General features: G+C 50.0%; 5 protein-coding genes across 5 annotated transcripts; all 5 read left to right on the forward strand.

The window, feature by feature from the left end:
- Positions 1–105: 105 nt before the first annotated feature.
- Positions 106–1,341, forward strand: TbgDal_IX2980 (KREPB7; the record flags this gene model as incomplete). The annotated part of the gene is made up of 1 exon (XM_011778191.1): positions 106–1,341. The coding sequence occupies one exon, from the start codon at positions 106–108 to the stop codon at positions 1,339–1,341; it is 1,236 nt and encodes a 411-aa protein (XP_011776493.1).
- Positions 1,342–1,730: 389 nt separating this feature from the next.
- Positions 1,731–2,228, forward strand: TbgDal_IX2990 (hypothetical protein, conserved; the record flags this gene model as incomplete). Its single annotated transcript, XM_011778192.1, has 1 exon — positions 1,731–2,228. One exon carries the CDS (start codon positions 1,731–1,733, stop codon positions 2,226–2,228), a length of 498 nt encoding a protein of 165 aa, XP_011776494.1.
- A 777-nt stretch (positions 2,229–3,005) lies between these two features.
- TbgDal_IX3000 (inositol/phosphatidylinositol phosphatase,putative) lies at positions 3,006–5,360 on the forward strand (the record flags this gene model as incomplete). Its single annotated transcript, XM_011778193.1, has 1 exon — positions 3,006–5,360. The coding sequence occupies one exon, from the start codon at positions 3,006–3,008 to the stop codon at positions 5,358–5,360; it is 2,355 nt and encodes a 784-aa protein (XP_011776495.1).
- A 478-nt stretch (positions 5,361–5,838) lies between these two features.
- Positions 5,839–6,180, forward strand: TbgDal_IX3010 (60S acidic ribosomal protein, putative; the record flags this gene model as incomplete). Its single annotated transcript, XM_011778194.1, has 1 exon — positions 5,839–6,180. One exon carries the CDS (start codon positions 5,839–5,841, stop codon positions 6,178–6,180), a length of 342 nt encoding a protein of 113 aa, XP_011776496.1.
- A 459-nt stretch (positions 6,181–6,639) lies between these two features.
- On the forward strand, positions 6,640–13,086 carry TbgDal_IX3020 (hypothetical protein, conserved; the record flags this gene model as incomplete). Its single annotated transcript, XM_011778195.1, has 1 exon — positions 6,640–13,086. One exon carries the CDS (start codon positions 6,640–6,642, stop codon positions 13,084–13,086), a length of 6,447 nt encoding a protein of 2,148 aa, XP_011776497.1.
- Between the last annotated feature and the right edge of the window lie 251 nt (positions 13,087–13,337).

Genomic DNA, 13,337 nt, shown 5'->3' on the forward strand with positions numbered 1-13,337 from the left:
AATTCAAAGTTTGCTCCCGTCTCTCAAACCACGTGGCGCAAAATTCCATACAGCGACGGCGGTACTCCTGCACAAGCACGAAGTGCAGCGTAATTAAACGACTCCATGTTTCAAAAAACACTTCGTCGACTGCAGCAACAGGCATCACAGAATCCACCAGTTGGTTCCGCCAATATTCCTTCACCCTACGCAACGGAAGGTGGGCACGTCCCCATTTGGTCCATCGTAAACGGCTTCGTGCAGAAACGTAATTGGGTGTTCCGTAACCCTGAGTGGTGTGACCTTTGCAAAGAACCTGTGGCATTGTGGGTGAACCATCACGGTCGTAAGGACCACGCCTTAATGGACATGCACTATACACAAATGATGGAATATCCGAGGCGGTGGAACCCCGAGGAAGTTCTCGTGGCATTTTTTGACGAACTACAACTCCCCGTAGAAACGTATCAGCGTAGCTATACATGTTACGAACGTGCCCATAGGAATGAGCTTTACTCCATGCTTGTGGAGTTGGAGGAGGCCAAAATGCTTTACTTTGGGGAGCCGCGAAACACTTACCTTCACCGAATGCAAGGTGGTTTGCGTGGTATGGACCATCAGGGTGCACTTGTGCTGCACCGCTACATCCTAGGCCCCTTCATGCGGCTATACCCCAATGCTCACATACAGGACTTCTCAAACCTCGTGGACTTTGTAACCTGCGCGTACAATATGGAAACTGTTTACGATTTGTGCGGTTTCTACACACTTGATAAAGTAGCATTAAAGGCCGACTATAAACCGAGCTCACCGGCAGCTTTGGGGTTAGGAGGAATCGCCGTACACTCCTCCCCTTCGCATGGATTTGTTCAGAACGCGGCAGAGTCCCAGCAGCAGTCGAGGCGAGCGAGTTCAACCGCTTCAACGGGGTCTCGTAGTGCTGCGGACATGGATGAAGAGGCTTTTTCACGTAAGGCTGTTTTTGTTAGACAGTTGTTAGGTCAACTGCGATGGTTGACACTTCCATGTGAAGAGCATCCGGCAGGTTGTAAATTCCCCCAACACCTGATGCTCTTGGGTGAGATTTGCCTCAAGTATCTTGTGGTGGAGATAATAGCGGCACGCCTGTGTGAATATATGGTGCGAGTGGAGTCGGTGTGGCGTGACCATGGTTACGAGCGGGTTAAACTCAACGTTGATAAGATCATGAAACAGGGAAGGGATATATTACCCGAGCCAATAAAGTACTTTTACCGACCAATGTCACCCAATATGGATGACTTGTACAGTACCAAAGTAGGCGTGTTGGATGAGGCACTGGAAAAGGCTGCGGTTACTCAATCACTCTCTAAAGGTGTGTAGGCGTCGAGTGACTGTGTGCGTGTTTGTGTAGTATCGTGGTTATGTGGGTTATACACTGAGTCCGTGCTTACTGGGGCCGGTCGCAGTAGGTATCAGCAAAAGCCACTAACTGAAACTACTCCGCAAGCCCGAAGCTGTCGTCGTTGTTGTTTTATTTACCATCACTTTCTGTGAATGGAGTGTTGTTTCTCACCCTGTTGTTATTGTTGCATATGATTTGTACCATCGCCGTTTTCAACATTTTCGCTTCTTTGTTTTTGATGCAGCCGTGTTTGTCAACTCTTCTTCTCATCCCTGTGTCCTATAACTTTTTTTTTCTTTTTACATCGCAACTGCCAGGAGGCAGAATAATACAGTCGCTGCCTTGAAGGTCGAGAGGGGACAGACGAATGGATCCGGCGGTTAGGGAAAGCGTTTCGCGTATTCCACTTCTCAAAACTAAAGCTGGTCCTCGTGATGGGGAACAATGGACGCAACGACTAAAGGAAGAGTATACTTCTCTTATTCAGTTCGTGGAGAACAATAAAGCGAGTGATAACCATTGGTTTAAGCTCGAGAGCAATGAGGCAGGAACCCGGTGGTACGGGACATGCTGGACATACTATAAGAATGAAAGATATGAGTTTAATATGAACTTTGACCTCGCTGTAACATACCCTCAAGCACCACCAGAGATTGCTTTACCAGAACTGGAGGGTAAAACAGTGAAAATGTACCGTGGTGGTAAAATTTGCATGACGACGCACTTTTTCCCACTATGGGCTCGGAATGTCCCTTATTTTGGCATCAGTCATGCACTCGCATTAGGATTGGGTCCGTGGTTATCCATTGAGGTACCGGCGATGGTGGAGGATGGGGTTCTTAAACCCAAAAAAGTGGAAAGTTAGTAGTTGTGCGGGAAGAGGAAAGTGAGGGGATGGCTCCAATTTTTTTCGTGTGTGGTTTACGTGCCTGAAGTGCGTTTTTTCTCCCCCCCCCTTTGATTTTACGCTCATTTAGTTTTCATTTTTATATAGAGGGTAGTGTCATTCACATGAGTGTGGGGGCAAGGCCGACAACTGGGAGCGGACGGCACCGCACACAAAATGACTGGCTTCTCGTCCTTCCTCCTGTTTTCTTTTTCCATCAGCCCGCGGCGTTCTTCTTTTCTTTTTTTCCCATTGCAGTTTTGATCTATTCTAACTGCTGCTCGTGCCGTTGCCTGCATACAACTTCAATTCTCCACGTGTTTACACACTTAACTTTCTGTCAGTAAAAATATATTTTTTCAAATTTCTTTCTTTGCTTCTGCTGCGAGTGAAACGAACAAAAAAAATGGACAAATATTTCGAATGCACTTGTTTCCTCCTCTTTTCCACACTTCTATTAAGTTGCGGTCACCTCTCCCTCATCCTCCACCGGTTCTGCGCGGGACTGAGAAGGGGGGAACGGCGCCGCAAGAAAAAGTAATAATAATAATAATAGTGAAAGTGTATATCAAAAAGTGTGTTGGGAAAAAGAAGAGGGGCCAAAAAAAAAAACAGCGTGAGCCACAACAGAATCAGTCAGGAGTTGCACCTGGTAGAGGGTCGTAAATATTGGCACCAAAATTAAACAGCACGGGGGAAGAAGAACAAGGAAAATAACTAGTTATTCAGCCCAAATATTTGTTTTCTTCGATTGTAATGGTGAATGGTCTCCCACCGACATTTCAGCAAACACACTATTCTTCTGACGATATTTTTGCCTTCCTGAGGACTGCTTCACCGGTGCAGAGTTCATGTGAAATACTTTTCCCTGAAGAAGTTTGGGTACAACAGGAGTTGCAGTTCTATGAGGACTCCTATACGGAACAGCAGGACCTTAGAACATGCATTGTTACTTTTAATGTTGCAAGTAAGAAACCACCTCAAAATTTAGCTTCGCTTATTGCACTCACCATGCCGGGTGCAGGTGGTGAGCCTGTGGATCTCATTATGGTGAGCCTTCAAGAAGTTGACATGAGCGCCTCGGCTATGCTGAAGGATGAGACAGACGCTTCGGTAGTGTGGGTGAGTGCACTCCAAGCGGTAATTGGCGCTGACTCGCAAGCAGCCGGCGAATCTCCTTACTTTGCGTTTCCTCCCAAACAACTTGTTGGCTTACTACTCTGCGTATTCATTCGCCGCTCTTTGCTGCCGCATGCGCAGAAGATGGCCATCACAACGGTGGCGACAGGGGCACTGGGGACCATGGGAAACAAAGGTGCAGTGGGGCTCCACCTCGGGCTCTGCCGCTCTAATTTATGTTTCATTAATATGCATCTTGCGGCGGGGCAAAAGAACGTGGTGAAGCGCAACAACGACGTTAGCAAGATATTTATGGGCATGGACTTCAACACCACGAAACGCCCCATTTCGTTGGAAACCCGAGGAGGTAACAGCGCACAATCGGAGTTGCAGTTTCAGTATCCGGAGTTTTTGCCCCACAATAACGACGTCATTGTTGTTGCGGGTGACCTTAACTATCGGGTGAATCTGACTTACAGGGAGTCGTTGCAGTTGGCAATGAAAAAAGATTATGCGACTCTGCTGAAACATGATGAGTTTGTGAAAGAACTTGCGAACACGCATTCACCGTGGATGGGTTTCGTCGAGCTGACCCCCACGTACCCACCTACGTACCGCTATGACATTGGTACGAATAATTACGACACAAGTGAAAAGCAACGGGTACCGAGTTACACTGACCGAATAGCAATCTGGACGAGACGGAGGGACCATCAGAGCTCTATTCGTTTGGAACGACTTCAAGCATTGACAGACGTTATGAGCAGCGACCACAAACCGGTTCAGGCGTGCCTGTGCCTTCCCATAAGCCGTGAGGTGTTGGAGAAGAAGATTTCAGTCACACAAAGTCTGCGCGACAGCGTCAAGAGAGAGGGGTTGGATCGTATTAGAAAAGCCAAAATATCGGTTAATTCGCAAAGTCTCAATTTTGGGGTTCGCCAATTCGGCGATTGTGGGAGCCGTCAGCCACTTAAGATTACCAACGAAGGCGACTGTGTGGCCGTGATCAAGGCGTTTCGGCAGCAAGACGGAGATCCCAGCAAGGGTGCGTGGCTGCGTGTGTTTCCGTTAATCATCTTCATTCCTCCTCGTAAGGAAAAGGAGGTGATGATAGAGTGTCAACTGGACCGCAACTCAACGGAATGGGTCAGAAACTGGAGGCCCTTTGAGGGTCGCGGCGAGGTAGAAATTACTTCTACGCTCGTGTTGTGTGTGCGTAACGGTGATATTCACTTTGTGGAGTGTCGCTGCACGGTAAGGCCAAGTGTGTTCGGAAATACCCTTGACAACATTTCACTTCTTCGCAATGAAGTGTGTGCTGCCGCCTACACGCTATGGGGCACGCCCGAGAGGAGATCTGGTGGATGCATGCCCCAAATCCCAAAAGAGTTGTGGTATCTTTGTGAGGCCATATATGAGCGCGGAGCTCAGCAACCGAACCTGTTCACTGAAAACCCTTCCACTGAAGTCTGCGATGCGATTATGAAGCATCTGAACACGCAGTGTACACCACTCCCATCTGAGTACAACGTGCAGTGCATTTCAGCATGTTTAATTTACTTTCTCCAGTCGCTGCAGGAGCCCGTTGTGCCCTACGAATTGTATGAAAAAGCCTTGGCAGTGCTAAAATCGAAGAGCGGGAATCCGTTTCAGTTTATTCAGCAGCAGTTACCTCCCCTTCACGCGAATGTTTGGATATATGTCTGCTCTCTGATGAATTTCTTACTGCGACCTGTGAACACGTGCGGCAACGGACTTACCACCAAATTCCTAGCAAGAGTGCTTAGTGATGTGATGCTCGTTCGCCCCGAAGCTCTAACGCAAATGCCACCCAGTGTAGGTACGTGCACTCATCAGGAGGTAGCGTCAAATGCTCCCCCTAAGGGCGGGACCGCATTGCAGGCATTTCGGCAGCAACTGCAGCAAGAGAGGGAGGATGCTTTGCGCTTCGTCGAGTGTTTTCTTGTTCCACCTCCGGCCGTGATATTGTGAAGGGGTTGTGTATTTGCTTTTTTCAAAAAAAAATTATCAATGTTTATAATTGCGTGGTACTTGAAGTGTCTGATTTTGGGGAAGGGTTAGGGGAAAGGAACGAATATTTCATTTACCTCTTTTTGTGTTGCTTTTAGTTGTTGTTGTTGTTTTGGGGGCTTACTAGCTTTACATTACCGTGTTGACTCGCCCATTTTTTCTCTTTTGCACTTTTATGGGCGTGACCGACCCAAGTCACACGCTTTTCGATGGGTGTGCCCGTTCCCCGAGGAAATGACTGGACTGTTTCCGCTTCTGCCTCTCGGTGCTATTTTCTTGCTCTTTCCCCATCATTCTTACATTGTTGCTGCTTTGTTCTCGATTCTTTTCCTTTTTCCCCTTGTTGCTTTTTTTTTTTGATGTGTGGGGGTTACATCTTCTCTTTTGGCAGCGGGAAGTCTTCTTTTTTTTTCTCTTTTTCCAGAAAAACACCACAGCCATGTCCATGAAGTATCTTGCTGCGTACGCTTTGGCGTCGCTTGCCAAACCTGCACCGACTGCCGACGACGTGAAGGCCATTTGCAAAGCCAGTGGCGTCAAAGTCGAAGAAGACTCGCTCGCGTTCGTTATGGAAGCCATCGATGGCCGTAGCGTCAACACACTCATTGCGGAGGGTGTCGCTAAGATGAGCGCTGTGTCGGTGGCAGCCGCTCCTGCAGCTGGAGGTGCAGCGGCTCCCGCGGCGGGCGGTGCAGCAGCTGGTGGCGCGGCCGCCCCTGCAAAGAAGCAAGAAGTGGAGGAGGAAGAGGATGATGATATGGGTTTTGGTCTGTTTGACTAAATCGGGCAGAGTATACTCCTGGTCTGTCGTTTCCGCTCGCTTTGCATCACGTTAGGACCTTTGACATTTTGTGTGTTCGGTGAAGTCCGCTGGGTGGTCGGAGTATCCTGAGGCGAGAGAGTGGAGGGAAGGGCGAGAGAATTCTACCCCGTTACGTTGTTTCTTCTTTTTCTTTTTTTTATATCTTAAATAATTATCTTCTGATTTGTGCATTTGAGTTTGCTTCTGTTTTACCACGTGTGAAACGACAGCCAGTGTGCAATGTACCGGCAATACCTCTCTACATCTTTCCTTTGCTCCACATCTTCTTCGCCTGCTTCAACATCAACAGTGCATCACGTGTAGTGTACGGGAAAGCTAATAAGGGATCCTACAGACAAGTAGGTGGTAGCGTACGAAGCTGCACGGACGGGAGGGGAAGCGGCCGCATCCGCGGTTCTTGCCTTTAACGCACCTTTCATGACTTTCTTGTATCATCGGTGGTACAACGATGACTTTACTATAGCGAATACGCCTAGTGGGAGCTTTCGTGATGTCTGCATGACTTGGTCCTATACGGATCCTCGTATCAAGGAAACGACCCTCATTTTTCTTCTTTCCCCCTCGGTTGCCCTCACCGAAGGAGCTGAGGGTTTCGTGGAACATGGACTACATGCGCTTAAAATAGTTCACATTAGAGGTGCAACCTCCCAACCAAGCAAAGGGGAGGTGGAAGAGGTAGTTTGCTGCGCAGTGGTTGAAATTGTTGGCTCCATCCCTGATGGCGTTGCCCACGGTACAGGAGGCGTGATTTTCCTGTCAACGCGGCATTTTCTATTTCACATTCCGACGGGGGAGCAAAGCCGTACCGGTGGAAAGGAAAGGGAAGACGCACTTGACCACTTTGTGTTTACGGAGAAGAATACTTGGGAACGGCGGTGTGGCGTCGTTCGACCTCTTTATGACGTGGAGCCCATACGCCATGTTCTTTATGGAGCTGAAGGTAACAAAAGTCCTGTGCTTCATATCGTAACAGTGGTCTCACAGCCTTTACCATCCAGTGTGTCAGTGCAGAGTGCTGTTGTTGATCTTTTAGTGGTGGCATCTAGCAGGGACGAAAGGGACATCTCTCAGTACTCGCGAACGGAGCAGGGCTTGCTAGGAAAGACAATCAGTCGGTGGCGCGGCAGTTCAAAAGCGTCCGGTGACTCCTCGGTTGCCGTTACGCATACTTTTGTGGTAGCGGTGGTACGGTGCGAGATCTCAACATCTGCCGACCGTCCAGCGGCGTGGAAACTGCTCCACCTCCACGTTGACCGCAATGTCCCATTCCAGAGGCGCCTGGAGGAGTTGACAGGGAGGGAAGACTTGTGTGGTGTTGGTTGTGATCGGAAGGGAAGTAACGCCACCGCCGCCCACATGGATCCGAGTAAGTGTGTTTGGTGTTACCTTCCGAACGAGGGTGGAGCGCGTGCGGGGTATTGTGGCCTCGTATTTGCTTTGGTGCCGCATAAGCCGTCAACCAAACTCACGTTAGTTTGCGGTAGTTATGACCCGTCGGGGCAGTCCTACCGGGTTGGTTTTGTGAAGGGATACGATGCGCATGGGGTGGGCGCGCCCCTCTACGAAGAGAGGGATAATACGGAGGAGATGCTGTGGAACCTTGCCGAAGACACTCACACGGTGCAGATGGTCATGATTGGTAGACCGAACGAAGCCCTGCACGATAATGAAGGTACATGCGGGGGAGCCAACTTTCAAGGTCGTGAAGGGCTTCGTGCTCAGTGGAGGAAAAGCGCCAGCTCCTCCACCTGGATGCGGAAGTCCGGTTTAGCAACCGTGCTTAGCTTTGTGGTAGACTTTGTTGACGATGGGTTACATAAGAGCAGAAATCTACGGCAGGGTCTCCATGTCGCTGTTTGTACGGTGTGGGAACGCAACCGACACGGTCGCTTTCCACTACCCCGTACGGTTTGTTGGTTAGGTACCATCCCTCTACCTATTGGACAAGCTGCCACTTCCGCCGTGTTGTTTCATGCTGAAGGCAACGACGAGGGAATGAATGTGTGGCGTATGATGGATCGGGTGAATCTGTCGGACTGTGCGGCTGTTTGTGATGACACCGTTTCGTGGTATCATGCCTTGCCAACGTCCGTTGTCCCAACCGTCGCCGCCCCCGTGAGCCGGACCAACTTGCGGTGTTTTGTCAGTGTGAATACATTGCTAAAAAAAACACAACTCACTTATGTGCTTGACACACGTTTTGTCGAAGAAAAAACATGTGAGGAACAGCGGCCATCTTTACTTTCATCACTGGAACTGTCAAAATTGTTCTACACGCGCCCAGCGATCGCGGAGGAAGGACACGGAGCGATGTACAACCGAGGAGCGACCAGCGATGACTGTGCGGACCTAGCCGCGTACGTAGCCCGTAGTGTGGCGAGTTCCTCTGGACCTCTCATGGTGGCACACATTTTTAACGAGGCGTGGAGGAGTGTGGCGCTAGTGAAGCACCCAGAAACTGCCGTCCACGCGCATGATGGTGTTGCACGTGATGGATTGCTACCTTCGACAGATGGAGAGATGATTGCGCTTGGTGATACTGTGTGCCACTTCTTGTTGTTGGTTTTACAGGAGCTAGATTGGATCAATTCCCCTCAGAACACCAGGCTCCACATCTTGGTGTTAAGTATTCTTGAGGCTGTGTATGCAGAACCGCAGTTACCACCGTCGTCGAGGTGTTTTGAGGAGGCAACTAATGGGGGCGGGAAGACACAGATGCTGCTCGTCGGGGTGAATGAACAGCGCACCGTGCGATTGCTGCTTCAGGGAAGCGGCATGTGGCGACGGGTTGCACCTCTGCTGTTCGCTTGGGCGAACTACCGCTTTTACGGTAACGGGTGTGAAAATGAACTGGAAGAAGATAGTGACTCCCTATTTGAAGATATTCTACGTCCGTTTATTGAAGGCTGGGAGAAACAAGAGAATATGGCGGGATTTGACTCACAGGCTTGCACTGCTTCCTGCAACAACGATAGCGAAAGCGGCGAAAGTTGCCTTATTCTGAAACGGTGCGATGTGATACTGCGGCACCTACAACACTCTCAAGATTGTGACAAATACAGAAGTGCTGTGGCTGCCCTCTTCCGAGGCGGCGTGAGCTTGAATCGAGTCACTGCACTTGCCTCATGGGCGGGCGATGTGCAAGCCGTCGACCCGGCCGTCCTTTTGTTTCAGCTGCTACTGGAAGTATGCACACAGTGCGAGGAGCATGTGCAGTTGGCTGCCGCGGTTGACCGGGAGACGGTATACCAATTGGCTGCCTTAGTGGTGCAGTCACGTTTACCGCCTGTAGATACGGTTAAAAATGATGAGAATTCCCTACCCGCGGCGCCAGATGTCCTTCACTCAATGTCAGAGGTGCTCAGTTCGTGGAATTTTGAATTTCTTCGTGATTGGCCTCTGGGGGGCACATGCGGAGCCCTTCCCGTGGTGTATCTCTTCTATCACATGGTGGGAGCGCTTATGGCCTCTCCATGTGACAATATGGAAGATAGAAGGGAGAGATGTAACATTATTACCCATTCTGTGATGTTGCTGCAATGGCTCTGTGGGGACGACGCGAGACAATCCACCGAAGTCTTCGGGGCACTGATTTCAGGTAAGGTTCCTCTTGTAGCACTTTGCACTGTGGGCGGATTCGCTGTACAAGCTGGTTGTGCACCGTCCTCTGGGGTGCTCCCATGCGACGCCGTCGCGCGCCGCAGTTTTAACAGAGTACTTTACCATCTTTTTGTGTCCCCCACGACATCTGTTTTGCCGCAGTTACTGCTTGCCGAATTCGGTATATCTTACGATTATGTCTCTCAAGAAAAGATTGGATCCAGCGTATGGAAACGTGTGCTGGAGGGCGATGTCGCGGCAGCGTTCAGCTCACGTCTCCTTAACCAACTGCACAAATCCCTTGGTTCCTTCAGTAACAAGAAGCATCCAACTCGTGCGGTTCAGGTATCGTTGCTACTTGAGTATCTTCGATCCGTTTTTATGGTAAGTTTGCCTCGGCTGGTGATGGCGCTCGGCGAATCGGAGGAAATCGTGGAAATTGCACTGGGCTCAACCATACCATCCTTCATCATGTCAGAATTATCCGTAGACCCCGTTCCGCCAGTGGAGGGATGTGACAATGTTACGTGCGTTTTCTTCAATGTTACTCGTGAAGTGAAGAAGTTACTGCATTTGTACATGGAAGGAAGCGGTGAAGTGCGCTGTCTGGCGATGCTTTTCGGCGTTTTCTGTGACTCCTGCAAGTCATTGCTCGGACACGTTGACGACACAGGAAATGTGCGGGACAGCGCTCAGCCTGGCGGCGTAGAGAGGGAACAGAGTATGTTCACTTTCACTTTACGGGAGATGTACTTCATATCTCTTCAGGTGCTCTCAAGTGATATGGGTAGGTTTGTGGTTGTTGCAGAGCTTATCCGTCGGAGTGTTCGGCGCCAGGCAGTGCGTGACCTGGAGAAATCGCTCCACCGGTTCGATGCCTCTTGGTTGAACAATAGTTCGCGTCTCCAGGAATTCATAAGTAGTGCAGTCGCCAACCTAGATGGAGTTGTATCTTCTTTAGAAAGCGTGGCACCTCTTTATGCACACACACTGGTGATGATATTCCTTGATGAACTTGTGTTGCTTGCTGGAGAGACGACTGAAGCAGTTGGGAGAGTTGTCGCTTCTCCATCGATTCCACATGAGCAAGGAGAAGGGTATTATAAGGGTGAGGTTATTGTGGACTTGAACGATAAGTTGACCAAGTGCGTCAAACAGATGGCGGCTGAGAAATGGAAAGGCCTGAGGAAAGAAGACAGGCGTCTCATTGCACGTGTGCTCTCCAGTTGCCTTGTTCCTTATTCTGATGAAGCCTTTGGGGACGGAGGCTACGAGGAGAGTGATGTGCATTTGCAGATGCGCGACGTGAAAGTTCGTATGTCGAAGTCCCTGCAACGTCGTACCATTGACCCCACTGTGATGGGCATCGTTGTTGGCGAGGCGTCCGCCAATGAAAGCGATAAGTTTCCTGTGGAACTGAGGCGCAATAACGACTCAGATGGTGTTTTGAAGGTGGGGGGTGATGCAGAAAGAGCCGAATTCGCCCTACTGGTAAAGGAGGAGGCGTATGTGAGGCGGAAACTGAAGGGTCAGCTTCTTGATAGCTACGCGGAACTAATCAATGGCAATGGGGTTCATGATTCACTGGCGATTTTGTATTTGGCACTACGTGAGGAGCAGCGACGCCGCCGCTTCGTTGAGTATGTGACTGAATGCAAGGATTTCGTTCTCGATTTCGCTATTTCCCTTCACATGCTCATGCGTGAGTACTACAATGAGGGTGTTTACCACCTCCAGGAGAAGGCCTTAAGGGAAATGGAGAGGCGCGTAGGACTTCTTCTTCTTCAAGAGCGTGAGGCGCGGACGGCTATTGAGGCGGTGCATTCTGTAGGTCGGGATATTTACTTCTGTTGGGAAAAAGAGCAAAGATCCCTATTTGATGGTGAAAGTCGGTGCCGTTTGGCTATGTTAGAAGATGAGGAGAATACTCGCGACGCCATTTACGAGCACTTTGCAAAGGAGGAGGTAGCGGTCGTGCGGCGGTGCGAAGAGCGACTCGAGGAAGAAGCTTGGCGCCATGAGGAAGAGCAGTGGGCCCTTGAGATGAAGCAGCGGGAAGATGAAGAAGAGGTGAGTGCAGCACGCACGCAGAATAAGAAACCATCGGAGGGTAAGCGAACAGGTACAAGTGCGTTTACGCGGTGGCAAGAGCGCCGACTCCAAATGGTGATGGTGCATGAGGAGGTTTCCGAACCCATGGAACAGGAACGGTGTCCCACACCGTCGATTACTGAGACGGAAACGCTACCGACAGCGAAACCGGAAATTTTACGGAGAGAGAGAACAACAGCCTTTATGCAAGATCCTGTGGAGGCCCTCACGTCGCTCGTGAGGACCGAACTAACTGAGGAGTCCGTGGACGGTAGAGGTTACAGTGCGCTGTTTGACTCATCAGAGTCCCTGTTTGGTGCCATTTCGCGGTTTCAGCAGCAGATAATATCCACAGTGGCACCTCCTCCATTGTCAGTGGCGAAACAGAAGGAGCAGGAGCAGGGAGGGGAGATGCCGCACCGAAGCCCCACCGAACTGACTGCAAATCCCCATTCTTCAACACAAACACAGCAACCGGTGGGGTCGAAGTGGGAGTGGGGATGGGATGAGGTGCCTGACGATGCGGGTGGCTCATGGAAGGTGAGTCAAAATGACTGTAAGACTGGTGTTGCCACTGAAAAATATTTGACCACGAGGATACCAGATGAGAAGAAAGAAGAGTTCTCAGAGAAAATTATCAAGTTAGAGGCGTTGTCCAAAGCAGTTAAACCTCGACCACAGCGGCGGCGCCCATTTGGTGGCGTAGTCAACCTCAATGCAAAGCCGACAGAAGGTAAAGTGAGCCCAATAAACGACAGTATTCCCGAAACTGGACAGGAAGAACAGGAAATTGGTGAAATATCTCCAAGGAGCGCCGATGAGGGTCATGCAAAGGAAGTGAGCACGCTGCTCACATCGACTGAAATGTGGAACGCCAAAGGAGAGGAGCTACACCCCTTTTCGGCAACCGTAGGTGAACCACTGGATGTGGCGACTTCGTCTTTATGGGTCGGAGAGCATCAAATGAATTTAGCCGTTAGCGATGTGTGTGAGGAGGTGGTGTGTCACACGGAGTATCTTCCCAAGGATAGCTTGGAAATGAGTAGTGTGATTCTCTCGCTTAGCAGCTTCCACGTAATGCAAGAAGAGGAAGGAGGTGCCCGCCTTGCGCTTCTCAACGAAGAGCGGATCGGACGTGTTTTTCTCAACCGTCGACTAGTTATGGGATTGTGAGATAACCTCAGCCTGGTGTCCTTCCCTCCTGATGGGGAAGTGGCAATCCACCTTCTTTGCTATGATTCGTCGTGTCTCTCGAAAGGAAAGTTAACTTCTTAATAGCCACAGTAACGTATGGATGCAATCCTGCTGTGCGCTCTGTGTAAAATCAGGGCTACTTGACTCTCGTCATTGTCGTGTATTCGGATCGTGTAGTTCTTCACTTCGGGTGGTTGTCTGTGATCGAACATGGTTTCGGTAAATTATTA

Source organism: Trypanosoma brucei, chromosome 9 (assembly GCF_000210295.1).
Source record: "Trypanosoma brucei gambiense DAL972 chromosome 9, complete sequence".
NCBI classification, from domain to species: domain Eukaryota; phylum Euglenozoa; class Kinetoplastea; order Trypanosomatida; family Trypanosomatidae; genus Trypanosoma; species Trypanosoma brucei.